At 43.9% G+C, this 27952-nt stretch overlaps 1 protein-coding gene across 2 annotated transcripts in view; it reads left to right on the top strand.

The window, feature by feature from the left end:
• PDE4B (phosphodiesterase 4B) overlaps positions 1 to 27952 on the top strand; it is a 199088-nt gene that overhangs the window by 17370 nt on the left and 153766 nt on the right. Inside the window, exon 1 of one of the 2 annotated variants that reach the window (XM_068406304.1) lies at positions 1683 to 1918. The exons of the other annotated variant lie outside the window; for it this stretch is intronic. Within the exon in view, the coding sequence (XP_068262405.1) occupies positions 1683 to 1918 (236 nt within the window). Of the gene's footprint in view, positions 1 to 1682; positions 1919 to 27952 lie in introns of those variants that run through there. 2 annotated transcript variants of the gene reach the window in all.

The following is a 27952-nucleotide window of genomic DNA, read 5'->3' on the forward strand; positions in this document are numbered from 1 at the left end:
CTGCCTGTCAGTACAGTCGAGATGTAGAATAACAGATCACAGCCTCAGACGTCATAATTCCTAAAGCATTAAATGTTCCTGTTCTGCTGCTGCGTGAACCTCTCCGTGTCAGATAACACTGCAATTTCCAGTATCCTTACGTTGGGGTCAGGCAGGACTTTCTGCTTTAAAAAGAAAAACCCCAAACAAATGCAAATGGTGAAGAGGACAGCAGCAGGTTAGGTAGAACGTCTCGTAACTCCTCTAGCGTCTCTGCTATAGGGAAGCTCTCCATAGCAAGCCTTTTGCTTGAAGCAGAGGAAGGCATGCTAATGTTTTTATAAAGTGTTTTGGGATATAGGAGTGAAAAGAACACCAGAATGGATAGGGACTGGGGGGGATTTGTTGTGTAATTGATCCCCATACTGTGCATTCAACCTCTTGCACACAGATCAGAGCACGTTCACCCTAGGTTGGCTGGGTATACTCTTTCCTTTCTCCTCCTCCTTTAAAAAGAGTTGTTGTATTTACATATAAGGGTCACCGACTTTTGACCACTTAAAAAGATCACAGAATCCCAGAATCAATCAGGTTGGAAGAGCCCTCTGGGATCATCGAGTCCAACCATTGCCCTGACACCACCATGGCAACTAGACCAGGGCACTAAGTGCCATGTCCAGGCTTTTCTTAAACCCCTCCAGAGATGGTGACTCCACCACCTCCCTGGGCAGCCCCTTCCAATGGCTAATGACCCTTGCTGAGAAGAAATGCTTCCTAATGTCCAACCTGAACCTCCCCTGGTTGGATACGTTGATCCCAGGACTGTTTTGATACCGTCCAGCTTCGTCTGTGGCACATGCATTCTTGCAGGCTTTGTTCTTGCAGAATATTATTCCTCACTCATTTTTTTTTTCCCACTAGACCTTTTCTTCCTGGCCCACCCTGAGCATGACACAAATCTCTATCAGAGCCCGTGCTGCTGCCCCCCCAGGGGTCACTCCGGGGTGCGCTCGGCGATGCCCAGGAGCGATGTCACGGTGTTAGACGGCTTGTTAAAATTTCACGAGAATCCGACACGCTCATAACACAAGACGGAGCTGAACAGAGTCCAGTTGTCAAAATAATGTCGAGCCAATAAGCATGTCATGGGTGGAGCTACTGCAGTACGGGGAAAACTAATTCTGAATGAAGACCTTTTTATTAAACATACCGGGCCTGAATGAATCGGGTTACTTGGCTTGCGACAGACTCGGGAATTCCTTGGGTTTATTAGCGCACACTGAAAAATCCAGCGTTTTTCTGTTCAGTATGTGAAGCCAAAACGCTATAGGAAAGGGATTGATCGGGAGCCGGCTGCTATGAATTTTTCATGAGCTGGTGCGCGGGGCTGAATGGCTCCGGCGCGCGTCGGTGTGTAGCTGGCAGGCAAGCCGCATTCGCGGGGAGGCTGCTGACACAGAAACACTTGGGCGCATTTTCAGAGGGAGAGCTGGGCTGATAAAGGCTTTTCTGACAGCCCTGGCTTATCGTCCGTCGATTTATGCTGCTGTTGCTTCAGGCAGCCTCTCCATTTGGAGCCCAGCCTTGTGAATGAGCAGGGGAAGCTCCGCCGATTTATCAGCGTTTTTAATCTGCGGCGGTGCCTGCGTGATGCGTTTTTGTTACGTTTTCTGAATGGTGATAGCTCGCACAACGTCCAAGCTATGACAGCAAAAGATTCTTCTAGGGAACTTGCTACTCCAGAGTCCGAGATTTACATAAAGACTTTCAAAGAACAAATGCATTTAGAGCTCGAGCTTCCCAAGCTGCCTGGGAACAGACCTACGTCTCCAAAAATCTCTCCTCGCAGTTCACCGAGGAACTCTCCGTGCTTTTTCAGAAAGTTGCTCGTGAATAAAAGCATCCGCCAGCGTCGTCGCTTTACGGTGGCACATACATGGTAAGATCTGTTGGGTATCAGTGCGGGTTTGCAGCACAGTGCGTAGCTGTGGGTATAACAGGGGAAAAATGAGCCGAGATTCATTCACGGTAACTCCCTGCAAGTGTTAAATGAATCGAGCAGAAGGCAGGCAGCGTATGTATAATGCAGTGCCTCGACAATTGTCATTCAGCTTCTGTTCTCTGGAATAAATCCAGCCCATTATTCGTGTGTGCCATGGTTAATCTCTGCCGAACAAAGGCAGCTGCCGGTAACTTTCCCAGGCGTTATGTTGTAGGTAGAACACATGAATTCATTTCAGAACCTCCAACACATGTTTTTTTTTCTTTGCCCCTGTCAGCTCCAACTGCAGATGACAGCACAGCGCAGACTGGGTGGTTTGGGCAGGGTGCTCTTGGAGTTAAATGCTGGAAACGGCTTTAACTTCACCGTGAGGGGCTTCTAAACAGTTTTTGCTGGCTACAAATATCCCTCCTTTCAGCCATTTTTTCAAGGAAACTCCAGCTTAAGAGTCTTCTTTTCCCTCCCATCTCTTTACTAACCCCAAATAGTCGATTTGCATGCCGTTACAGTTGATTGTGAGCTGCCTGACTGTCCGTTACCCTGGTTAAACAATGCCATAAACAGCAATCAAAATATAGAATTCAGGAAAAATCTGTGAGAATCTCAGTGGTTTATTTTCTGAATTTACTCTGTGTGGGTCTCGTAAGGTCCACCTTCTAAATTCCAAAAGTCTCTATAAATATGCACTAGCTGTCTGTGGGAATTAAACCAGAAAACTTTCAGTAATGACAATATTTTTTACACAGAGATGTATCCTTTACCTTCCTGTTCCATAGATTGAATCGGAGGAGAGAGGATGGGGCTTGTCCCGTGTGTATCTGTATGAGCCAGTTGTTTTGGGGTACCTGAAATACCTATCCTTGTCTGCTGCTTTTTAAAATACAATGTTATTTTAAAATGGTTTATTTGAGCCGTGCTGAAATATTTCAGAGCTGTATTTACTTCTGAAGTGAGTTACCAATTACTTGCTTAGAGTGGATTAGTAGCTCTTACTGTTGTCCTGTGCTGTTAAACAGTAAGAAAAATAGGAGGAAAAACTGTCAACTTTGATACCAGGGAATTGTACTGAGCAGAACTGGGATAACTGACTTTTAAATTTTTTTTAAACCCAGTCTGAAATGCATTTGGGGTGTAGCAGCACTTCAATTCAAATGAGAATTCTAGAATCAGGCAGACTTTCTGCCTTTTTTTTTTTAATCCAAGCAGTAATGACAGCCACCCAAACTGGTTACAGGCTGTAATGGTTTCAGTGTGTTCTTTAGCTTCCTCGAGCATCTTAATTGGTGTTTAGGTTTATACACATTAATTCCTTGAACATCTGTTGTATCTCTCAGCATTGGAACAGTGGGGTGCTGCTCGTCTTACCCCCACTAGCATGGTTTGAGAAATGTGGGCTGGGGAAGGATGGTACTGATGGGAATTAGTAGAGCAGAATGTGGTCAGACTCAGTACAGGGTATCTGTATTTTTTGGTGGAAAAAAAAATAATGTCTATGCATCCACACATGTATTTATAGCTGTAACTAATAATCTCTACTTGAATGCACTTGTAAAGGAGGTGGGATTACTCTAAGTTCATTTTTTAATGGAACGATGGAAGGGTCTCATACTCTTTCCATTTTTAAAAAGTTTTTAATATCAGGTGGTTATGAACTGTGCATAAGTGTTTTAACCCTAGATGAGAAGTGAACTATTGTAGAAATGAAGAAAATCACCCTTGCAAGGACGTATTTCCAGAATGTATGAGTTCAATGCAGCCAAAACATACAGCAAATCCAGACATATTTTCAATTTGCTTTAGCATGTTATAAAACAGGAGGGAATTTAAAGTATTTAAGTGTGGCACAAGGTTTCATTAGGATGTCTGTACAGCTGTTGGTGTGTGTGGTAGATGGTGTGCTTCCAGCTCTGTAACTGAATTATTACTTGTGAATTTATTGTGCAATGCAGGAAAACATCATCACCTGGGCGAAGCAAAAAGGCCACTTACGTAAGGTGCTCTTTTGTGTTGGGCTGGGAAGTACTGTCTGGTTAGCAAAGGAATTGCCTCAGGGATGAACGTACAAGAGATATCGACTGCACAGCGATACCGAGCAAGGAAATTAATTCGTGCTGTTGGATATCATATAATCTCTAACTTTCATAGCCTCATAAACAGTGAAGTTCCTCAGTCTGGGGGTTAGTTTGGGGGTAAATGATGATCTTTCACCACTTTTATCATAATTGCTAATGTTGTCACTTGATGAATCTTCTGTTCCCTCTTCTGTGCCCCTTATTGTCAGTTTTCTGTCTTTCCTTGCTCTTCTCCTTTCCTTTTAACTAATTGCCTTTTCTAGGCATTTTCCTTCGTTTATAACTGCCTACATTTCAGCTGCTTTCTCCTGAATATGCTGATGAAATCTCTGTAATCACCAATCTTCTCCAATATCCAGTTATCAGATCTTAGCCAAAAAGAGTAAGGGAAAACAAAAAGATTTTTCATATTAATTTTTTAAAAATAAGGCCATGATCAAATGCTTCTGTGCTCTGAATCTTTCTTTTCCTCAGGATCCAGGTCTCACAACAGTACATGACCAACACGTCAACACAGTTGCCTTCAAACATCTCTCAAGCCGATCCCTTCATGCTCCAAACCCCTTAAACAGTTTGCCATGGCTGGTGTTGCTGTGTCCAGTCATCAAATGCCTCATTCATATAAAATAACAGCACAAAAACTCTTAAGCCTTCGGTCTTTTTCCTCCACCAGAATCCACAAGTCTCCTTCTTTTCTTGCATCTAGCGTTTTTGTCCTGGAGACCCTGTTTCATACCTGTTATCTAGTTTAAAGAAAATACAGGATGGAACAGAACTGGGAAATTTTGCTCTGGTTTTTCTTTTGGTTATCCTTCGATGCAATTGAAATACAGACACACATTTGCTTTTTAAAATGTAAAGTGTAAATCATATGCTAGCCTTAATTTTTTGAAAACATAGGATCTGTTTTCATTACACAATAATCTTCAGTGGTGGAATTTTGTAAGTTAAATAGTACGGCACAAGCCAGTCAGAGGGGTGGCATTTGAGGTTTTTCCAAGTCTGGTGAATAACAACTGATGGGTTTAATTACTTGAAGCTGCACAATGTACTGTGGGCAAATCAAAGCTATCAAAAGATGGCACGGTTTGTTTTGCTTTCTGATCGTTGTGCTTCTAGAACCAAATAAGAAAGACTTACCTAGTGGCAACGCACACTTGGAATAGAACTTCAGAAAATTCAGGTTTTGGAGACTATCTATGTACTTGAAATTGCTGAGGATAACAGAAATTTATAAGTTCCATGAATTTCTCCAGTCATCTGGTCACGTGGTGGTGTGTGCAAGTTGCAGGACAGAACTCACGCGGTGGAGCGGAGCTCCTGGTGGGACCTCATCCCTGTTGGAGTCCCCCCCAGCACCAAGCCCTGCCGCGTCCAACTGTGGTGAGGTGGCCTCTGCCCTGCGCTGGCACCCAGTTCACCAGGGCCCCTGATCTGAGCCCCCCTGGCCAGCTTCATCCGATACTCGGGCTAGAGGAACTGACTTCTGCTTTTGAGACAAAGCTAGTGTCTCTCACATCGCTCCCTGAAGGCACCGTGGGATATGCTCTTGGACCCGTTTCAACTCTGCTATATATGTAGCAGGATGCATTTCCATAGTTCCAGCGCTGAATAATGTGCTTGTCTTTATTTCCATGAGCTGGTCTGTTTGTGTTTCTCACAGACTGGTGGTGTGATTTCAAGCCTTTCAAGCCAAATAGGATGATTCTCTTGCTTTCTGGAGTTTCTGTTTTGAACTGGGACTGGTGTTGGACACACTGCGTTGCTCAGTTATCTACTGAAACTGTTAGGAGAAGCTAACTGAAGTGAGTAGGGAAAAGGATGGGGAAAAACCAGAAGGTTCCCATCACTCTGTACTCAGCACTGGTGAGGCCGCACCTTGAATCCTGTGTCCAGTTCTGGGCCCCGCACTTCAAGAGAGATGTTGAGGTGTTGGAGTGAGTCCAGAGGAGGGCGACCAAGCTGGGAAAGGGTCTGGAGGGTCTGACCTCCGAGGAACGGCTGAGGGAGCTGGGGGTGTTTAGCCTGGAGAAGAGGAGGCTCAGAGGTGACCTTAGTGCAGTCTACAGCTACCTGAAGGGAGGTTGTAGCGCAGTGGGAGTCGGCCTCTTCTCCCAGGCAACCAGCGATAGGACAAGAGGACACAGCCCCAAGCTTGGCCAGGGGAGGTTCTGGTTGGACATTAGGAAGCATTTCTTCTCAGCAAGGGTCATTAGCCATTGGAAGGGGCTGCCCAGGGAGGTGGTGGACTCACCATCTCTGGAGGTGTTTAAGCAAAGACTGGACATGGCACTTAGTGCCATGGTCTAGTTGACGTGGTGGTGTCAGGGCAATGGTTGGACTCGATGATCCCAGAGGTCTCTTCCAACCTGGTTGATTCTGTGAATATGTTCTCCCACCTGTCCTGAGGAGAGTTCCTGAGCGCCAAGAGCGAGCGGCAGGAAGGATTCCAAGGGACATGAAGGTGCGGAGGGAAGACTTCTTCAGACAACAGAAACACTGTTTGTGGAATTTGTAATACCTTTAAGTACGTTTTTAATGTTTACAGTGTGCTAATCTGTGAGGAACATCGATTCAGAGAGATTTCATGATTTACTCTGGTGGCTGAGACCTGCCTAGGGAATCAAGAATCCATGACCTCCAACTCTCATACACAGGCTTAACTATTAAGTTAATGTTTTCTGTGCCAAAATGGTTTCTTAAAGAAGCTTCGCTGTTGCATTTAGCTTTGGTGAAACCTATGTTGATGTGTGAAACTCACCATTGTGATAGCATCTACAGATTTGGGCTGTATGTTTCTAGGAGGTACAGTTTGCTTCTTACGTGCTGGAGTTGGTTGCCAGGACAGTCTGAGAAACCACGAATGCGTCTGCCACATAATTTATGCAGTGTAGATTAGCTTCACTGCAGATCTGTACGTTCTCTGGTCCATCACTGTTTCTTTTTTAATCTTTTTCAGCTTTTTGTTTCAGAATAAGCACAGCTAGCTCTCCTCAATGTTCTCTGTGTTTTACTTGTTTTACCTGGCGTTACCTTATGAGAACATCACGTGGGTTTCACAGTGGCGGCGTGTTTATGCCTTGCAAGGTGCAAATTTGGGGTAGTTTGACAAGTCGGGTTTGTAGGTTCTTCTGTGGTGATCGAGTATGGGCGTTCTGCAATAGTCAACAAATTAGTTCAGCTTTTAATTTTCTAACTTTTTTTTTATTCTCCCAACACCACAAACAGGTATTGCTGAGGGGCAGAGCAGATATTAAATAATATAAGAATAATACTCTGGAGAAACACCAATTATTAGCTGATTTAGTTTCTTATGGTAAAAAAAGACCCTAACTTTTGTGTTGGACAAAATATTTGATTGATCTACTGGTATCTCCTGATAAATACAGGCCTTCCTTGTGGTGTGGTATGCTATAGTATACTCACATTTTCCTGTGAGTAGTATAGTATACTCACACATTCCTACTATTCCTACTATTCCTTAGGTAGGAAACAGGTTTGACCCAGAGTACTTTCAGTTTTGGCTCTTTCCAATAAAACTGATTGACAAAAATGTGAGAAGAATTGGAGTAAGAAGGCTGGCAAGAGTATGTAGGTTCAAGTCGACCATTAAATGAGTTGAGGAGGGAGGAAAGAGATACAGGTAGGAGGAGGGGACAGTGCTGAGGGACCAAAACTGTACAGTTTGAGGTATTTTTTGACAATACAAACAACATCAGAGTAGGAAAAAACTGTTTTAAAACTTCCCAGTGGTGCAGAGAGACGCTTCAGAGATAGGGCCCTACCACATGGCAGAGGTGAGCTGGATGGCCAGCATGAGACAGAATCACAGAATCAACCAGGTTGGAAGAGCCCTCTGGGATCATCGAGTCCAACCATTGCCCTGACTCCACCCTGTCAACTAGACCATGGCACTAAGTGCCATGTCCAGTCTTTTCTTAAACACCTCCAGAGATGGTGACTCAAGGGGGTTACAGCTGCAGGGACTGGACTGACCCACCGTGCTGCCAAACGTGTCCACCAGCCTCTTCATCTCAGCAGCTTCCCTCTCTGCAGCAGCAGCCGCCAGCTGGCCTCCTGGCACGGGCAGAGAAAGCACGGGGGACATGGAGGGGTTTTTTTGGTTGCCATAATAATCTGCTACATTAGGAAGCTGCCTACTTTGCTACTGCCTAGAACTTGTTTGGACTAGAAAAGGAGAGCTTTTATGGGTAGAATTATGATGCCTGCACTCACTAGACCTGAATTTACCTTTATATGTTCAATGTAATGTTGTTTAAAGGCCTTTTGTGCTTTTCTTTTTTCCTAAGCCAGCAAGTTGCATTTTCTCATGACAGAGCAATTCATTGCAGCTTTCTCCACAACAGATTTAAATGCTATGAAGGCAAAACATCTGCCCGGCAGTTAATGGAATTAAATGAGAACCGTTTTATCAATTTGCCCTGAATCAATCTGTCCTCATGTGGAGAAACAGTTTTTGTTGCCCTTCCAATAGCTCCATGTGTCCAGCATTATGTCGTTCAGTCATTGCTGAGATGATGATTTTTCATTGTGCAGTTGTGAACAGTGTATCATGATGCAGGTCTCAGAAAAGGAGTCTTAGTTTGAATAAAAATGTACTGCAGGTAGATTCCTACATATGTATATACTGAATAATTTCCATTTAATTGCATATTTCCCGTGGCACCGTAACTTCTTGGGTTCCTGTTTTATTGATTGCTGACGTCGCTGTCTAGACGTCGGCATGGAAGAGCAAGCTCATCCTACCATCTGACAGCATACCTCCTGAAAGGAAACATAAGGAGACATTAATCTCATTTTATCAGTAAAAGAAAACAGAAATCAATTGATTTTTCTCTCAGCTCAGGCACAGCTTTTACACTGATACAGGTTGACAAAGGGCAAGTACAACAAAAACACTTCAGAAATGACCTCCTCCTATGACATTGGCGTGTAGTGTTTACTGTAGTATCATAGTATTTGCTGTATGTTCTTGAAATGTGCAGAATGTAGTTTGTAAATGAGCAGTTACTTGGTGCCTTTTCAATATATAAAGAGCTACCTGAAAATTAGAACCACTTTGTGCTGCTGCGTTGTTTCCAAAAGCTTTAATGAACCCTACTGACTTTGTACACATGAAGGTAATAATTGCATAATGATGGACAACTTCATTAGGTTAGAGGGAAAGTTTTCTTTCATAACAATAATGCAAAATTAACTCTACCATTTTATTGGATTCATTATTACCAAGATAATTGGAGGGTCTGAACCTGTACTGAGCCCAGTGCATTGGGGAGCTCATGCCACAGAAATGAGGTCTAAGGGAACACGGCACCGTTCAGGAGACGTTCAGTCCTTGTAGGTTCAAGGGTATTCTCTGTTCCTTATTTTCCTCATACAGTCAAATTCTGTATTATTGTTTAAAGTTAATTTTATCAGAGACTTAATCATCCAGTTAGGACTGAAGTTCTGCTTGCTGGGAGCTATGTACTGCAATGTTTCTCTTTTTTAAGCAGAGAAGACCAGATAGGGGGAAAAGAGTTGCAGTCTACAACTACCTGAAGGGAGGTTGTAGTGGAGTGGGAGTCAGCCTCTTCTCCTGGGCAACTAGCGATAGGACAAGAGGACACAGCCTCAAGCTTGGCCAGGGGGGTTCAGGTTGGACATTAGGAAGCATTTCTTCTCAGCAAGGGTCATTAGCCATTGGAAGGGGCTGCCCAGGGAGGTGGTGGAGTCCCCATCTCTGGAGGGGTTTAAGAAAAGCCTGGCCATGGCACTTAGTGCCCTGGTCTAGTTGCCATGGTGGTGTGAGGGCAATGGTTGGACTCGATGATCCCAGAGGGCTCTTCCAACCTGATTGATTCTGGGATTCTGTGAGTTCCCCAAATGAACAGGTTAAAAGCATCCTATCCTACATAGCTGAGATAAGCAATCCTCTTTCTTATCTAGGGATTATTTTATTTTGTATTTTTTCTGAGGGGGATGGGGAAAGAATGAAAAACAATTAAATACGGCACGTGGAAACTCAAGAAGAGGTTGACAAGGAACACAGAGCCAAGGCAAAGAGAATGGGAGAGAAAGAGGAGCTGGACAGCACACTGATCCCGTGTGGATCAGAGGACTCTGCTCCGATTCTGGTTGACGCAATCCCTGTTTGACTCGGCATCCGTTCCAACTGATGCAATCGCTGTTTGTCACCGGCATGTCAGGCTGTCCTTAGGCAGTGACAGCTCAGAGCTGGCTGCTGGAATTAAAGACCAGAGCTGTTGGAAAAGGCAAGGCTTTGAAGACCTGACCCAGAGGAGTTCTCAGCTGTCCAAATCACCTCTGAAACTCACTTCAGATTCAGGGTTTGGAGGAAGTTTTGTCTGTTTCTCTCAGGTGAGGACCTGAGGTTAGTAACCTACACACTTATTGCCTCCAGGGTCTTTGCATCTGCAAGCGGCTGTGAATATTAATGACTGTGCTGCCAGGCTCGAGCCTGCTTGTAATGCAGCCATCTACTTTCCAGTTAGACTGCAGTGCCAGCTTTCAAATCTTTATTAAACCATCCTTAAGAGATTTGAATGAGTGTTTCCCGAAGACTTGCAAACACATATGCAGACTATTACCGTTCAAATGTTGCAGAAGGCAACACGGGGACTAATTTACCTAGCAAAGAAAGTAAAATCAAGTAAATCCAGGTGCTGACGCTATTCATACAACATAGTAAAACTTCGGGGAAGATAAGTGATGTTCACAGCATACACAGAATCCCAGAATCAATCAGGTTGGAAGAGCCCTCTGGGATCATCGAGTCCAACCATTGCCCTGACACCACCATGGCAAGTAGACCATGGCACTAAGTGCCATGTCCAGTCTTTTCTTAAACCCCTCCAGAGATGGTGACTCAATGATGAGACACTTCCATTCCTAACCCTACCTTATCTTCAAAAACTAGATTTTTATCCTGAAAAACCAAGTTCCCATGAATTTTCATAGCAATAGCATTTGCTTTTAAAAGGCTTAAGTAGTGTCCTCTGGCAGAATTATTTGCTTAAGACATACAGATCCATGTTGTTGAGAAGCTGTGTTGGAGAGCCTTATACAAGCATCTACTGGTGGCTCAGTGGTGTCGTTCTCCCCAGGCACTTAGTCCAGCATTTGGAGTTCCTTCTCTGCCCAATGTGGTAGATGTATTTCATAATACTGGTGTTTTCCTATGAATATGCTAAAAGCACAGAGTAGGTAATATAATTTTTCTGACTTAGATATCTCTGTCTGTGTTGGCATCTCTTCTTGCAGCTTCAGATAACCTTAGATTAGTAGGTTTTACTCATCTGGGCATATACATTTCGATGGTATTCCCTTACCTCACAACCTGGAATGTGGTCCTGTTTCTACCGTACACTGTTCATACTGCAGCTTTCACAGAAACAGAAATAGCAGCATAATGACCATCAATATGAGTAGACTGAGTTAGAGCAGTGTTTCCTCTGTCATAAAATCAAGCTGTTCTTGTGCACCACAGATGGAGACACCTCTGCTGATGGGTAAATGGCATGGCACTCAGATCTGGCCTCTTCTCCCAGGCAGCTAGCAATAGGACAAGAGGACACAGCCTCAAGCTTGGCCAGGGGAGGTTCAGGTTGGACATTAGGAAGCATTTCTTCTCAGCAAGGGTCATTAGCCATTGGAAGGGGCTGCCCAGGGAGGTGGTGGAGTCCCCATCTCTGGAGGGGTTTAAGAAAAGCCTGGCCATGGCACTTAGTGCCCTGGTCTAGTTGCCATGGTGGTGTCAGGGCAACAGTTGGACTCGATGATCCCAGAGGTCTCTTCCAACCTCATTGATTCTGGGATTCTGTATACAGTGCCTAAGGGACCGGTGTCTTCGCTGTGTCCCAGCCATCAGATCGGGCTGGGGCTACCTTGATCCTGTGCCTCTCCAGCCATGCTGCCTTCCCCAGTTGCTACTACTGTGGTAATTTACTCTGCGTTCATGTATTTGGCTCTGTCCTTATCCCAGTTGTCCAAGTTCTGTTTTTAGGAAGGAGGGATGTGGGGTCACAGAGTATTGTGGCTGGGAAACAGGCTTTCCAGTTTGAAGCAGAGAGCTGAGTTATCCCATTGCACAGTAGGACTGCAGTACTCTGGAGATGACCTGGGTTTGCTCATGGTTATCCGAGTAAGTGGATAACATTCTGTATTTAAGTATTTCTTTAGTAGTTGACTTAAGCAGGGAAGTTTTCAAAGCAAGTAGTAGTTATACACATCTCTTAACTATGATCACTACGAAGTGATGATGGCAAGCCACAGCCACCCTTAGCTTTTGAGATCTGAGTATCAGTCTCTTTTCCAAAGCTCTCTCTTCCCCCTTAGGGAGTGTGTCCTTTTAAATCTCGTCAAAGTCTGTGTTGTTGGACTGGATCCTCTTGGCAAACTATTCTGTTGAGCTGCTGGAGGTCAGAGGTGGAACGTGAAAACAAATGTCTCTTGCGTTGTCCATCCAGTGTTTGTAGATGGGGCTGCCTCCAGCCGGTGTTGGGCTTGCTGCTTGCTTCCAACAGTTTGCTGTTAGATTAAACCAATGAGTACATTGAACAAACATACTCATCAGGAGGTCACAGTGTATTTATAAGTTATTACAAGTATTTTTTATTTGATACTGAGCTCCTTCAGTTCCAGACTAAATTGATGGAAGCTGCAAATGTTGAGTATTTCGGAATCATAGCTACTAAGACATTGTTTATTTATTTCTGGTCTCAAAGACAGCTGGTGACAAATGATAAATGATGTCCTTACCACAAAAGACCCCACACCTCACACCCAGAAAAAAACCCCAAAGAACTCCCTTGTCACTTAACTGATATTTGCAAGACAAGTACCCTTAAATGTTGAGAAGAATGTATGAGGAACAGTCCTCCTCTCTCAAGAGATCTCTTCACCATCATATTGGTAATGAGCTGCAGGGGATTACATGGGCACGATGGCAAAGAAGGAACAAAAGAGAGAAAACGGTACAGGATGGAGGTGGTAGCACTGGAAGATGCACATTGAAAGAGAAGGTGTAATGAGAAGCCCACGCTTCGTACAGACGTGATCTTGAAATGGGCTTCCCTGGAGTACAATATCTTGGCAGTCTCTGTAAGTCTGGGATCTATAGTCAGCTGCTGCCTTCTCATCTAGCTTACACAAGCGTTAGGCTATCGTCTCCGTAGACATAAGGATGTGTTCTCCCACTCTCTGCCTACAACAAAAACACCTTCCTAAATCACCAAGACCTCAGGCTTTGCCTGTTTTCAAGAAGGGATTGATGGAAATCTGCACTTGAAACCTGCCTCCATAAGGAACAAGAGAAATCTTTAAATGTCAGGCTTTGCTATTTTTACAGCACAGCCCAGAAGAAGCTCTTGCACTGCTGTACGTGTTCTCGCTTGCGATACCCTGCGTGCCCGCCACAGACAATTGCTGTTTGTCTTGTACTCGTCGGTTGTTATTTTACAACAACAAAAAATTTTGTAACAAGTTGTAAATGCTTTCAGTTGGTCGGCGTGTTGTGAACTGGATGTGAATCTTCTTCAACCGTGCTTGGAAAGCGTTGAAGTTTTTTTGAGAATAGTCTTTCTTCCTTGGGTTGGAATTCCATTGACTCAAATTCTGTAAACTAGGACTCCAGTGAAGGCCAAGTAAAAAATGTCAGGACTCTGCTCTGTAGGATAGAAATATTTTCCGATAAGTTGTTTTATTGTATTCAGAGCATATTTGTATTGTTCAGGATTCGCATAATATCAAGCACTAACAGTATTTGACAGCGTGCTCCCTTTGTAGTGTACTCGCTCAAAATAGCCTCAAGGTAGACTTGAGAAATGGTTTTGGTTTTAATGGTTGGTTAAAATGATTTAGAATGAATTAAAAGGACTTAAATTGATGTTAATTCACAACGTGAAATTTGAAAAATATTATGAATTAAGATCATGGATCTATTCTGTGATAATAGATGTGGAAGAAATTACAAATTCTCCCCGTGGCCTGAGGTGACAGTTGCATTCCTGTGTCAGAGTATTCCTGTCGATCCTCATCTGGATCACCCACTCGCTCACCATCACCTCTCTCACTGGAGTGAGTTTATTGCAGTCTACAACTACCTGAAGGGAGGTTGTAGCGGAGTGGGAGTCGGCCTCTTCTCCCAGGCAACCAGCGATAGGCCAAGAGGACACAGCCTCAAGCTTGGCCAGGGGAGGGTCAGGTTGGCCATTAGGAAGCATTTCTTCTCAGCAAGGGTCATTAGCCATTGGAAGGGGCTGCCCAGGGAGGTGGTGGAGTCCCCATCTCTGGAGAGGTTTAAGAAAAGCCTGGCCATGGCACTTAGTGCCCTGGTCTAGTTGCCATGGTGGTGTCAGGGCAATGGTTGGACTCGATGATCCCAGAGGGCTCTTCCAACCTGACTGATTCTGTGATTCTGTGACCTCGCATCACTCAGACTCAAATAACAGACCTGGCTTTTTACTCAGTCCTTCTGTTAGTTGATTTATTCGTGCTTGTTAGGTAAATCTCAAAAGAACATCAAAATTGAGAAACCATGATCTTGCTCCTGTGCTGAAGGGATGGGAGAAGAAGCAGGAGAACCTGGCAGGAGACAGTCAAGCACAATATTGAGAGTTGTGTTATTAGCTCGGTAAATAATGAATATGGAAGCGAGCTCAAAAATATATCGGGCTGATGTTTTAGAAACTCATTTAAAGTTGTGTGTGTGACAACATAAGGCAAATATTCACAGATCTTCAAGTGATGCCATTTATGAGTCGTATCGATCAAAATTTGCAAACCCAGGAGCACAGCGTTGAGTTTTGAAGTTGTCTCTGAGGTAAGTGACTAGACATTCAAAAATGCTGCCAACAGGAGAGCAGCTCGTCCCCCAGGCTGGTGACAATTGGAGCAGTCGACCTGGAGGTTTAAGTCCCAGGCATTTAGTTGTTTGGTTGGTATTTTTATTTAGTGATTCTCATCCAGACGCTGTATTTCTTCGTTAAAAATCTAATTTCCAAGTTGTTAAAGATAAAATTGATCTCATAAGAAAGGTCTTGGTTAATTTCTGATTTCTCTTGTTAATGTGTTATGAAGGTAAAAGAGAAATAAATTCAGATTATTGCAAGACTTTAGGGAAAATATTTCCTGTGTAATAAACACCACAGGTTTGTTCATTCAGATGTACTGGCGTGGAAACTGATTTCTTGGTGAAAGAGCAATTGCTTGTTGTAAATGAGTGGCAGCAGTCATTGTCAAATCCAAATTTTTTCCTTTGTAAACTGAATGGTCCTGGGTAGTAGTGAGACAAACTTGAAATGGCATTGCCTGAGGCAAATAATACCCTGTCTAATGCATTTGATTTTACAAAGATAACAAGCTGAGTTACATTTTTGCTTTCACTTTTAGTAATGGTTCAAGGAAAGGGAAGATAAGAAACTGAAACAGATTATTAAATCTGCCTTTTATTGTGGTATCACTTAAGGAAAAAGCTAGTGATGCCTTAAGGAGTCTTTCGAAAAGAATATAATATTTAGTGCTATATAGAGAATAAAATATATAATGTCTTTCTGTTAGATTTACAGCTACTGGGGGTTTTGGTAGAGCGTTTGGTTAAATATCTAATGAACAATTCAGGGTCACTAATTTATGAACTCTGTCATATGGAATAAAGGCCAACTTTCAGGGCCTTAGACAAAGAGAATAAATACAGAGCATTTAGCTAAACAACGACCAAAGTGGGAATTGTGGTGGGAGGGGATGCAGCGGTGAACCTATGAACCTTGGAAGGGCATCAGCTCTTGGCTGAAAGAGGGAATGATGTAATTCCAATAGATTTTTCCAATAGATTTTTTTTTTAATAATCAATATTAAAATATCTGGCTGGGCTGCCCAGGGAGGTGGTGGAGTCACCATCTCTGGAGATGTTTAAGAAAAGCCTGGCCATGGCACTTAGTGCCCTGGTCTAGTTGCCATGGTGGTGTCAGGGCAATGGTTGGACTCGATGAGCCCAGAGGGCTCTTCCAACCTGGTTGATTCTGTGATTCTGTGATCTCACCAGAAGCAATAAGCTTATTATATTAATAAACCACCAAGTTATATGAGCAGAAGCATTTTGATATAAGCACTCAGGTGGACTTCAGGACCTTCACGTCTATACTCTGTAATTCTGCAAAATGGTTTTGTGGAACCAAGTACCTGATGCATTTTTGATGCTGTACTTCTGCCAGGCATGATACGGAACTGGAAACCAAAGGGGAGGATGTTTCCCTGATGAGCTTGCAGTCTTAATTAACAAGACTTAACAAATACAATTACCACAGATAAAGGTTAAAAAGAGATAGGGGAGATAAAAGTAAATCTCAAATAGGGACAAGAATTAAAGCAGATAAAGCAGTAAAGAATACTTACTTTGCCTCCACTGAGAGCAGCAGACGTTGGTACAAATGCTTTTCGGAGCTGCAAATGGCCTGTTTTCATCCTGGATCTCTTGATCTACATTTTCAGAAATTTAAATTTCGGATTTCAAAGCCCAATAAAGAATTTCAGAGACTCTCAGAACAGCGCATTGTAACACGTCACCTTTCCAAGCAGACACATTTTGAAGACATTTGGGGTTTAAAATAATCCAGAAATCTCGAAAACCAGTAGTGTGTTGCAATTGAAAATAACTTTTTATTTTTCATTTCAGTGTGACCCTAGTGCAGGCAATTATTGATATTCCCCATTTGACATAAAGACCCTGAGTTGGGAATCCTGTAGCTTGTAACAATTGAGTAGATGTGCCTACTGTAAGGGAGAACTGTTCAGAGAAATTACGGGTAATTTTATCGTAGTGAAAAGAAATAGCAATGATCACGTAAAGTTTCAGAGCCGTTCAGTACCCTTCAGTTGGCCTTTTCTTGTGGCAGTCATCTCCTTCAAGCAACTTCTTGTTGATATGGATCAACATATCAACAAGAAGGGGAGGTTCAGGTTGGACATTAGGAAGCATTTCTTCTCAGCAAGGGTCATTAGGCATTGGAAGGGGCTGCCCAGGGAGGTGGTGGAGTCACCATCTCTGGAGGGGTTTAAGAAAAGACTGGACATGGCACTTAGTGTCATGGTCTAGTTGACATGGTGGTGTCAGGGCAATGGTTGGACTCGATGATCCCAGAGGGCTCTTCCAACCTGGTTGATTCTGTGATTCTGTGATATGTGCTGGTACAATTGTGATTTTGGGGTACAATTGTATTTATTTATTTGTTTATTTATAAGAGGCAATAGAGATGTGGGGTTTTTTTATGGTGATCTGGTCTTTAACAGGGCTTACTGATTCTGTTAGGATTTAGGAACCTGGAAACTATAGTGGTGAGAGTTTTGAGGTGTTGACAAATTGATCTCTGCAGCTTCTTGCAGCTGAAGTGAGTTTGGCTTCGTGCGCTGAAGTTAAATCGATGTGATAGCTGTGACTGGTTTTGTCACCAATAATTCTTGCCTTGAGCAGGATATTAAAAAGGGCAAATGAATTAAAAACAGAACTGCTACTGACTACGCATTTTTATTTGACTTTCTTAATGTTAAATTAATTGTTGACAGAGATTATTTAGGTAGATTGGTTTTGTGCTGTAGTTTAAATTAAGCCATTGTGCTATTACTTAGCATGCAGAAAAGATCCTTCCAAATTTTGAAAAGGTCACTACTGTTAATCATTTCAGGAAGGCAATAAAATATTCTAGTAATGACTCAACTGAAAGGAATAATCAAGATTAGAAACTTCTTAGTGCTTCATAAGCGTGATATAAGGGGGCACAGCGAAGAGAAGCCTTCGCTGCAGTGTTCAGGTGGAAGGCTGCTGGGTGCGAGGGTTTGCAGCTATTTCTTAGTTTTGATTAATTCATGTTGTCAACCCTTGTGACAAAGGTTTTCAGTTCACCATGTTGTATAGCTAAAGAATATAATCTTTTAGGGGTTTATTTGTTTTTAGGTTTTTTGGCTTCCTGCCATAATTAAAAAATTGGAAATTCATCATGGCTTAGATTTTGGACTCCTCACATCTCAGAGGGGTTTGCTAGTAGGTGTTTGTGGTTGAGTTTGATTCAGTGGCTTCACTTTGAGTAAAGTGAGAAACTTCTGCATATGGTGACCCTTCTCATTCTCCAGCTGGACACCCCAAACTGGAAGCAAACTTTATGCATTTTTAAGGTTTTCATCAACAAGAGGGAGTCGGCCTCTTCTCCCGGGCAACTAGCGATAGGACAAGAGGACACAGCCTCAAGCTTGGCCAGGGGAGGTTCAGGTTGGACATTAGGAAGCATTTCTTCTCAGCAAGGGTCATTAGCTATTGGAAGGGGCTGCCCAGGGAAGTGGTGGAGTCACCATCTCTGGAGGGGTTTAAGAAAAGCCTGGCCATGGCACTTAGTGCCCTGGTCTAGTTGCCATGGTGGTGTCAGGGCAATGGTTGGACTCGATGATCCCAGAGGGCTCTTCCAACCTGGTTGATTCTGTGATTCTGTGACATTTACTTTGGGTACGCTCTTGGTAAGGAGGAGTCAGTACAGACCAAAGAAGATATGAGCACATATGATTAATAGGTACCTAATGCAACCATTCCTGTTCAAGAATTATTACAAATATATTTTCCATGAGAGAATTTCTTTATTGAAAAATTGTCACAGGTCTCATAGGAACAAGATCCTATTTTCATTGTAAGACTCTTATTTTTTTGTCATTTTTAGTCTTAAGGCACCTTTCAGGATCACAAAATTATTTTTGAAGATAATCCACTAACCTTCGCTACAACTCGGTATTTATGATAAATAGGGTTTATAGATATAGTACAAATAAAAGAATTAACGAGCGGTGAAGTAACTCGGAGTTATTTGTTTCGCCATGCTGCTAATGAGGTCTTCCTTCCCCTCACCCCCGAAGTCTATGAATCCTGACTAATGAGGAGTTCCTTTAGTTTACAGAACACATGAGCAGAACAAATATTTAGCATAATAACAATTATTTATTGTATTTTTTTATGTCTAGCCTGTGTTTAATTGTATTTTGTATATACCTGATGATCATCTCTTTGTTCTTGAGCGTTATCTTCCGCACAAGCTAAACGAAGCTCTGACGATGCCCTGAGCATCCTCTGTGTCTACAGGGCTCATCCAGCACAGATCCTGCCCAAAAGGTGCACGGTGTCCTGTCCTGATAACCTGGTCAGCTCTGGAGTACACAGATGACAACTCCTACAGGTCAAGAATAAATTGTCCTCAGTGTCAGAGCTTCAGCTACTTGACAGGCTGTTCGTATGTAGTAAATATTGTGGTCTAGAAGCTTCTTCTAATAACCTACACTTTTATTCTGTATTTCATCCCGTTATTCCTAGCAATGCGTTTATCTTTTACCACTCTAATATGTTTTTTCCTTCTCGTATTAATACCTGGAAACAAATGTTGACAATCAGCATAACTATATTAGCTATAATATGCCTAAAAGATGACTGTTTTCTTATTTCACTCTTCCTTTACAGTAATCCCACGGGGCCTTTTATGCTTGTTTTCTCTTTCCTTTCAAACCTATCTAGTTTCTCTAGCACAGACTGTCATTTCAGGTGTCAGCACTGTGTCTGTTTTTCTGTCTGGAGTTTGCCTATTTTACTACTTTTTGCCAATAAACAAGGGAATTTCTAATGTTTTAGACATACAATCTAAAGAATCCAATTTCATTTCAGGGTCCTGCTGTTCTTGCATCTCTCGGGCTGATGCATTTTCCTGTACCCAATTTGTTTAGCTGAGGTTTTAATCAGCTGTAGCATCTATTTTTTGTTCCTGCTTTTACCAGTCTGCACCTTGTAGAGAGAGTATGAATCGGCATTCAAGCTGAGGTGGAATACATTGACCTCACGTTTCTAATCTTGCATTTAATTTTTAGAAACATGGGGGACATCTTCATCTCTTTAAATATTTTTAAGATGTGGGCCAGCTTATTTAGCTTTTAAAACAATTTTTTTCATTTCACTGCAGTAATCCTTTCCTGAACTGGTTGGGTTGAGCCGTTTTGATTGGTGTGACGTGTGCGGGCCTCCTGCTGCTATACTTGGATTTACGTTATATGCAGAAGATTAATCTCCAGGTCATCAAGTTTAAGTCTTCTGAGGACAGACGGAGAGGAATTTTCTGTGCTGAATGTTCCCGAGTTGCTGTTTGTACAGCAAGTGCCTTACCAGCATCCAGAGAGGGGTTCTTGCTCTTCACCCGTGTCTTGATTTGCAGTAGTCGAAGCCATTGTTGGTGAATGCCAGCCTGCACGGGGCACGGCTGTGTGGTTTTGTCCCAGGTGTCCCAGTGGGACGCGGTGGTGTTGGTCTGCACTGGTGATGGGGAGCAGCAGGAATGGAAGCGGCTCTTTGCTCCCGCGGGACTTCAGCTTGAGGCACGGTTGGTGATCATGGTTGGGTCTGAGGAGCAGAGTTATCACTCAGGTTCATGCTTTGATACTTGGGGGGCTTGGGTAATTTCAGGGCTTTGGAGATGGGAAGCGAGATCTTTAGGCACTTCAGAAGCTCAGTGAGAGCGGGTGCTAGCAGCAGATGAGCTCTGTGTCCAGAGGGACATAGGTAAGAGGAGACCGGTCGGTGGCAGGAGGAAAGAGCCAGTTGTTATGTACATGAAGTGTCAGGTTTACTTCTCTGATTTGGAAGCAGCACTGCTTCTGCTTCTCCAGCCTGAGAGAGCCCCTCCCGTGCGGTGTGTCAGTCCTGGCTTCCAGAAGAGCCCCTCGCCATGCCGTGCCATGCTGTGTGTCTGTCTGTCATTCATCGGCCATGTGAAGGAGGTGTGTGGCTGCTGGAGCACCAAGCTCCCTGTCGGCTGGAGGGTCTGCGAGGGTACCAGGCATGGAGCTGTCTCAAGGCACAGACAGAACAGGCAGGTACCCTCAGGGGCTGTGGGACGAGGGCAGCAGCTCACGTGCTGTGCTGCCAGCCCAGGGGATGGAGCAGAGCTGTGCAACGCTAACCCTCCCCAGTACACCCCCCGGAGAGCTCGGGGTGTGGAGGTGCAGGACCGTCCCTGCCACCAGCAGCAGGACAAAGCCCTGCTCTTGGAAGAGGAGAGGTTCTTGTGTGGGCCGTGCTAGAAGATGGAAGTGAGAAAAACCCTTCTCCCCACCATCAGACCGCTCGTGCTGCTGCGATGCAGCACAGACGTTCCTCCGCCGCGGAGCAGCTGTGAGCTGGCTCTGCAGGGCACCGTGAGAGACCCCAGGTACTCGCTGCAGCATCTTTTTTAAGGTGACAGTAATTAATATACAAATTCTCCTGTAGCCAGAGTAAGTCCCAGAACGTGAGGCAACGTTGCTCTGGGACATGTGCGTCTGCAGGAGCATGTGTTTTGACAACCCCCATATGTTCCCACCTACATAAGGAGGTGTAATTTGTGCCTGATCAGCCTTAATCCTTCCTCGGTGAGAACGTTGGTGTTTCACAAGGCATTTTACTATGGACCAATCTTCCACCACTTCATACATCGTCGTTCCAGATCTGTCATGTCATTTCTAGGGTCTCTTGATGTATTTACTGTATTGAAGTCTCTACTATTCTGCTCTACACCAGCACCACATATGTATTCCGGGAGTGTTTAAGCCACAGTGTGTTGGAGAGGGGGTCTGGGAAGCTCTGTTACGGGGAGGCTCTTTGGAGGGCAGGAAACCATCCTCTGGGGAGTACCTGAGCCATCCATGTTGTCTCCTCATCCATCCCCTTCTCCTGCACTAAAGGTTTCATTTGGCTGTCACCAAGAGATTGTCCCAAAGTACAAATCAGAGCCATGAGAAGAGATTAAATTTACTTTTTTTTTCAAGCTGAATTCATCCCAGGTTTTGTTTGTGGGTTTGTTTTTTTCTTTTTTATTGGCAGACCAGTACTGCAGGGCACCATGCTGGGATTGAAGCAGTAGTAGATGGAATCCAGTAGTTACACCAATTGCTGTTTAGGTTCATCTACTATTTTTAATTGGTCTTTTGTCCCTTAATGAGCTATCTGTTGTCCTGTGGATCATGCTGTTAAGTAGCGCAGTGTGTATACTTGTTTCTCCGTTCTCAAAATATCTGTGTATAAAGCAACCACCGTTAAGACCTCAGTCCCTGACAGAGCACCACTGGATTTTGGGGAGCCAGATTTTATGAGTTTTGGAAAATGCAATTGATCTCTGGTAAAAATGAGGCTGAAAAACAGAAGGTTGCACCATAAAGCACAATTCTTTGTTCTGCTTCCAACACAAATTAGCCCAACTGCTGCCTCGTTTTGGTAGGGTTCTTTTCAGTGCCTGTTGGTGTGCTGTTAACACGGCACAGCGTGGAAGGTGACACGCCGTTTCCCTGATGTATTTCATTTGGATGGTTTTTCTTTCAGAGGTTCCTACTCATGCCACAAATTCTTTTATGGATTTTTGTAGTTTTTCACTAAAAGGATTAATACATATTGCAGGTACAAATTATTCACATCTGTATGGCTTGGTTTAGTGAATGTTGTGGTCAGGACTGATCGGCATCAAGTGTACCTAGTTTGTTGACCTTGGAGAAGAGGAGGCTCAGAGGTGACCTTAGTGCAGTCTACAACTACCTGAAGGGAGGTTGTAGTGGAGTGGGAGTCGGCCTCTTCTCCCAGGCAACTAGCGATAGGACAAGAGGACACAGCCTCAAGGTTCACCAGGGGAGGTTCAGGTTGGCCATTAGGAAGCATTCCTTCTCAGCAAGGGTCATTAGCCATTGGAAGGGGCTGCCCAGGGAGGTGGTGGAGTCCCCATCTCTGGAGGTGTTTAAGAAAAGCCTGGCCATGGCACTTAGTGCCCTGGTCTAGTTGCCATGGTGGTGTGAGGGCAATGGTTGGACTCGATGATCCCAGAGGTCTCTTCCAACCTGATTGATTCTGTGATTCTGTGAAAAAAGATTTGGTGGAAGCTCACTTTGGTGTAACCACAATTAGCAATTTCCACCAGGGTTCAGTGTAAATTAATTCACTGTACATGGTGAGAAAAGAGAGGGAGAGATGCAAGTACAGTGTATTGGAGACTTCTGCCTCATCTTGGCCGCTGATACCCAGCATAGAGGGTTTCCTCTTTGTCCCTCCTTGGTGGAGTGACCATCCAGTTGTCGGTTTTCATGGCTGCCTTGGGACTGCAGTATCTGCAGATACCAGTCAGGTGAGGAAAGACTTGTCTTGGTGCAGCGCTCTGCAGAACTGGCTGCTGTCTCTGCTGGGTGAAGTTGATTGTGTCAGTGTCACCCAGCGTTACCCTCTCTGGCCAAGGAAGAAGGGGAAACTCTGACAAATCCTGATGAGCCTCCATTGCCCACCCCAAAGGGGTGGAGCATTCTGGAAGCAGAGAGTCACAAGAGATTAATTTATTTATTTAAATGTATTCACGGATGATTTTTTCCCGTGGAGAAGCATGACTGTTGAGATGATTCACCGTTGCGTTCTCGTCGGAATTTCAGCGCCACAGCATAAGCAATCACAATAGCACGGACTCGTGTTGCAGCTTGTTTACTTGAGAAAATATTCATAACACAAATTGCAATTCATTAATCCGTATGCATCTTCTCAACTATCACTGTTAAATGAAATTTAGAGTGTTTTTAACCAATTTCATGGTTATGATCTGCGTGTCAGGTCTGTGTGTAGACATCCCACTTGAAGAATACTGCCACTGAAAAGCCTGTACTTTTGCTGGAAAGCTGAGCTACTTTAATATTGAATTATTGATAATTTCAACATAAGCCCAACAAAGTGGATAGATACTTTTGCCTACAGCACTAGGAGCATATTGTTTTGTGCATTGTAATCTGTTACAATAATAATCTTCTTGTTCTTGCAAGACATATCTCGATTTGGCTGGCTGAGCAATATTTTTGCTTGTAATCTCTGTCCAAAAAGGCAAATATAACATTAGAGAAGCCTGGGGAAACAAAATCACTTGAATTTTCATGTGTTACTTTTATGAGATGTTACTGTGAAAAGGTGTGGTAGACGGAAAGAAGCAACGTAAGATATTCATCAAAAAGGCGTTGGCTTTTGTGGTTGTCTTTAATCTATATATAGAATAGGAACAAAGCAAAGAGTTGTGTTCTTAGCAGACATCCTAGTGGTCTGGAGATGGCTAAATGCAATATTGCCAGACTGAAAGTTGAGTGACAACTGGTGCTTTTTTCAGGCTTTGAACACGATGCTCAATATTACTGTTCTGAGAAAACGAGGTCGTTGTGAGATACTCTGCCCTACTGCGAGTAGTGACGTTATAGCTGCGGCATTGTCTCCAGTTCTAGGACCTCACTTCAAGAAGAATTTGAGAATCTGAAAGAAAATGGCAGAAATAGCAAACATTGCCTATCAGGAAAGGTTAAAAATTGGTGTTATTTACTCTAGAGGCAATTAGTTTCTTTTAGTGACATAAAAGACAGTCCCTCTGTACTCGGCACTGGTGAGGCCACACCTTGAATCCTGGGTCCAGTTGTGGGCCCCGCACTTCAAGAAAGATGTTGAGGTGTTGGAGCGAGTCCAGAGGAGGGCGACCAAGCTGGTGAAGGGTCTGGAGGGTCTGACCTCCGAGGAACGGCTGAGGGAGCTGGGGGTGTTTAGCCTGGAGAAGAGGAGGCTCAGAGGTGACCTTAGTGCAGTCTACAGCTACCTGAAGGGAGGTTGTAGTGGAGTGGGAGTCGGCCTCTTCTCCCAGGCAACCAGCGCTAGGACAAGAGGACACAGCCTCAAGCTTTGCCAGGGGAGGTTCAGGTTGGACATTAGGAAGCATTTCTTCTCAGCAAGGGTCATTAGCCATTGGAAGGGGCTGCCCAGGGAGGTGGTGGAGTCACCATCCCTGGAGGTGTTTAAGAAAACGTCTAGATGTGGTGCTTCAGGTCATGGTTTAGCGGGCGTGGTGGCATTGGGTTGATGGTTGGACTTGATGGTCTTTTAGGTCTTTTCCAACCTGAACAATTCTATGGTTCTATGATTCACATTATTGCTTTTACCCAAGTTATTTTCCTTAACAATCTCTCTGTTGGATGCACTGCTGGTCTAGCAGTTACCCTGTGCACAGTACAGTGGCTTCTTGGTGGTTGTAATTAAAGTACCTCCCTCTGTACTCACTGTGGAGGCCTCAGTCACCTTACACACGTAGCTGGTGTTTTGAACCCTAGGTCAGGTTGGACAATAATTGCAGGGGAGATTGATGATTGCGGTTACTTAAGGCAGTGTTAAACGTGGTGGTGTTAAACGTGTCAGGGATGTCACCAGGATCACCTTCCATCCTCACTGTGGCTGTTCCCTGGGCAGATTTACTGAGCTCCAGGGCACACCATGCAAATCCCAGATCCTTCAGGTCGCTTCAGTGGCTCATTTTATTTGTTGGGTTTTTTTTTTCTGTTTTTACATAGAGGTGCTGCTGTCATCTCTCCTGCCTCCCTTCTCCAAATATTTATCATCCGAATTGTTGGAAAAGCTGGATTCATTAGCAGCCCCTACACACTGTGCATCCCCTCTCCCTGAGGAGACCAAAGTCCTCTCTCCAGAGGAAGGAGATGATCTGTGAAAGTTTATTTTAAGTGTAGATCCTTAATTAGAAAGGAAAAAAAAAAACATACTTGAACAAGACAGTGCAACATCTGCTGGGGACTAACAGCAGTGAAACTGTTACCAGCTTTTGAGGTTTTCCATGAGAAAAAAATATTATTCTTCTGCAACAGGCAGAGGTACACAGATGACTTAGTTTGGTCTTTAAGGTCCGCCACCTTGATGACTATAGGAAAAGCTCTTGTTGATACAGTCAAGTTTTGTCCATGTTAGCAAATAATGGTAACAGGAGGCTGAGGGAGCTGGGGGTGTTTAGCCTGGAGAAGAGGAGGCTCAGAGGTGACCTTAGTGCAGTCTGCAACTACCTGAAGGGAGGTTGTAGTGCAGTGGGAGTCGGCCTCTTCTCCCAGGCAACTAGCAATAGGACAAGAGGACACAGCCTCAAGCTTTGCCAGGGGAGGTTCAGGTTGGACATCAGGAAGCATTTCTTCTCAGCAAGGGTCATTAGCCATTGGAAGGGGCTGCCCAGGGAGGTGGTGGAGTCACCATCTCTGGAGGGGTTTAAGAAAAGCCTGGACATGGCACTTAGTGCCCTGGTCTAGTTGCCATGGTGGTGTCAGGGCAACGGTTGGACTCAATGATCCCAGAGGGCTCTTCCAACCTGGTTGATTCTGTGATTCTGAGGCTTAATAAGAGCAAATCGAGAGGAAAGCAGTGGTGAGGAACCAGTGTCCACAGGCGTTTGTCCTCGGGGTTTTACTTTGGGCTAGTTCCATAAACTGAGTGTCTGTTAGGGGCTGGAGAGGGGTGCATCTGAGGTGCACCTTCCAGTTCAGTGTCACCTGAGAAGCTCTGGTTTGTGTACCTCAAGACTGTCCCAGATCGCAACCAAAATGCCGTTAATGGGGACAGCTGGGAGAGTTGCTCAAAAGTCAGCTTCTAGTGTGAACAGGAACAGGAGTGTGGGCATGTACCTGATGACACCGATTGTTGGACATTGATCGTGGTCCATTCCAGAAGAAGACACATTTATCTTCTGCTTCAGGCAGTAGTGGTAGAAACCATGGCACCTGTTTCTCCAAGTGGGGTCAGTGAGTATCCGTGTGCCTTGCATGGTGGTGTCCATCATCCGTATTTCTTCTTCTTCACAATTAACGTGAAGGTGGTTTTGCATGATACAGAATGTGGAATGAAATTGCTTTGGTCAAATTATTGAAATGATGTCCTGTGAAATCCTGATAATTATTATTTAAATACACATTTTTAATTGGGTTGAGAAACTGGTGAAAGGTACAACCCTCCCACAGGAGTTTTCCCTGATTTTCATTATTGGTGAATGATTGCAGTTATTGCCTCTGTCCCCAAATCTCATTCGCATCTGGCTGTAGAGATGAAAATACTGCTGAGTGCAGTGGCTGCTTCCATATAATCTCATTGAGGAGTTGAATAATATGCATTTGTGTTCTGTTTACCATCCGTGCCAGAAGATAAACTTTTTTCATTCTTTTTTTTCACTGTTGTTGTTTCAAAGAAGGTGCAGTTGGTTAGGGCCATATGTAGGGCTGAAGGTCCAGCCGTCTGACGTCAAAACCCACCAGGATTTTCATGGGCAGGCTTTCATTTCATAGTTGTCTTTCTGACTAAAGTATAAATCTTTATCTCATTAATCCGATTCTTGGGTCTCTTCTTGTCTTACAGAATAGAATAAAAGGCAGCTCTTTATGTTAGCCAGGAACACTTTATACAAGGTTAATTATAATTTTGCAGATAATCCATTACTCTGATGCCAGCTCTCCTGGGCAGAATTGAATATACTCACCCTGGGTTTGAAATACAGGAACATTACATCCTTAATAAGCTTTTATTTGGCTTATAATGCATCGTGTGGCAATTGGCAGCCTGGAGGAATGTGACCACTTAGGTACCAGCCTCAGTGGTGTATTTCTTGATGGGTTTATTTTTAATTTGGTAGAACTTGTACTGTGAACCCTAGTCAAGCCATCCTCCTTTTGTACCAGCGACACTTGTGTTCTACGTATTTTATTATGAACATTATTTTCTGTCAGTCTTAGGTTAGCAGCTGCTTTGCCTCATGTGACATGTTGTATGTCAGCAAGGGTCATTAGCCATTGGAAGGGGCTGCCCAGGGAGGTGGTGAAGTCACCATCTCTGGAGGGGTTTAAGAAAAGCCTGGACATGGCACTTAGTGCCGTGGTCTAGTTGCCATGGTGGTGTCAGGGCAATGGTTGGACTCGATGATCCCAGAGGTCTCTTCCAACCCGGTTGATTCTGGGATTCTGTGACACCTAAAACCACATACACACACAAAAGGATTTTTAGTGTTATTTGTAGTGC

The sequence above is a fragment of the Nyctibius grandis genome, chromosome 8, assembly GCF_013368605.1.
Source record: "Nyctibius grandis isolate bNycGra1 chromosome 8, bNycGra1.pri, whole genome shotgun sequence".
NCBI lineage: Eukaryota > Metazoa > Chordata > Aves > Nyctibiiformes > Nyctibiidae > Nyctibius > Nyctibius grandis.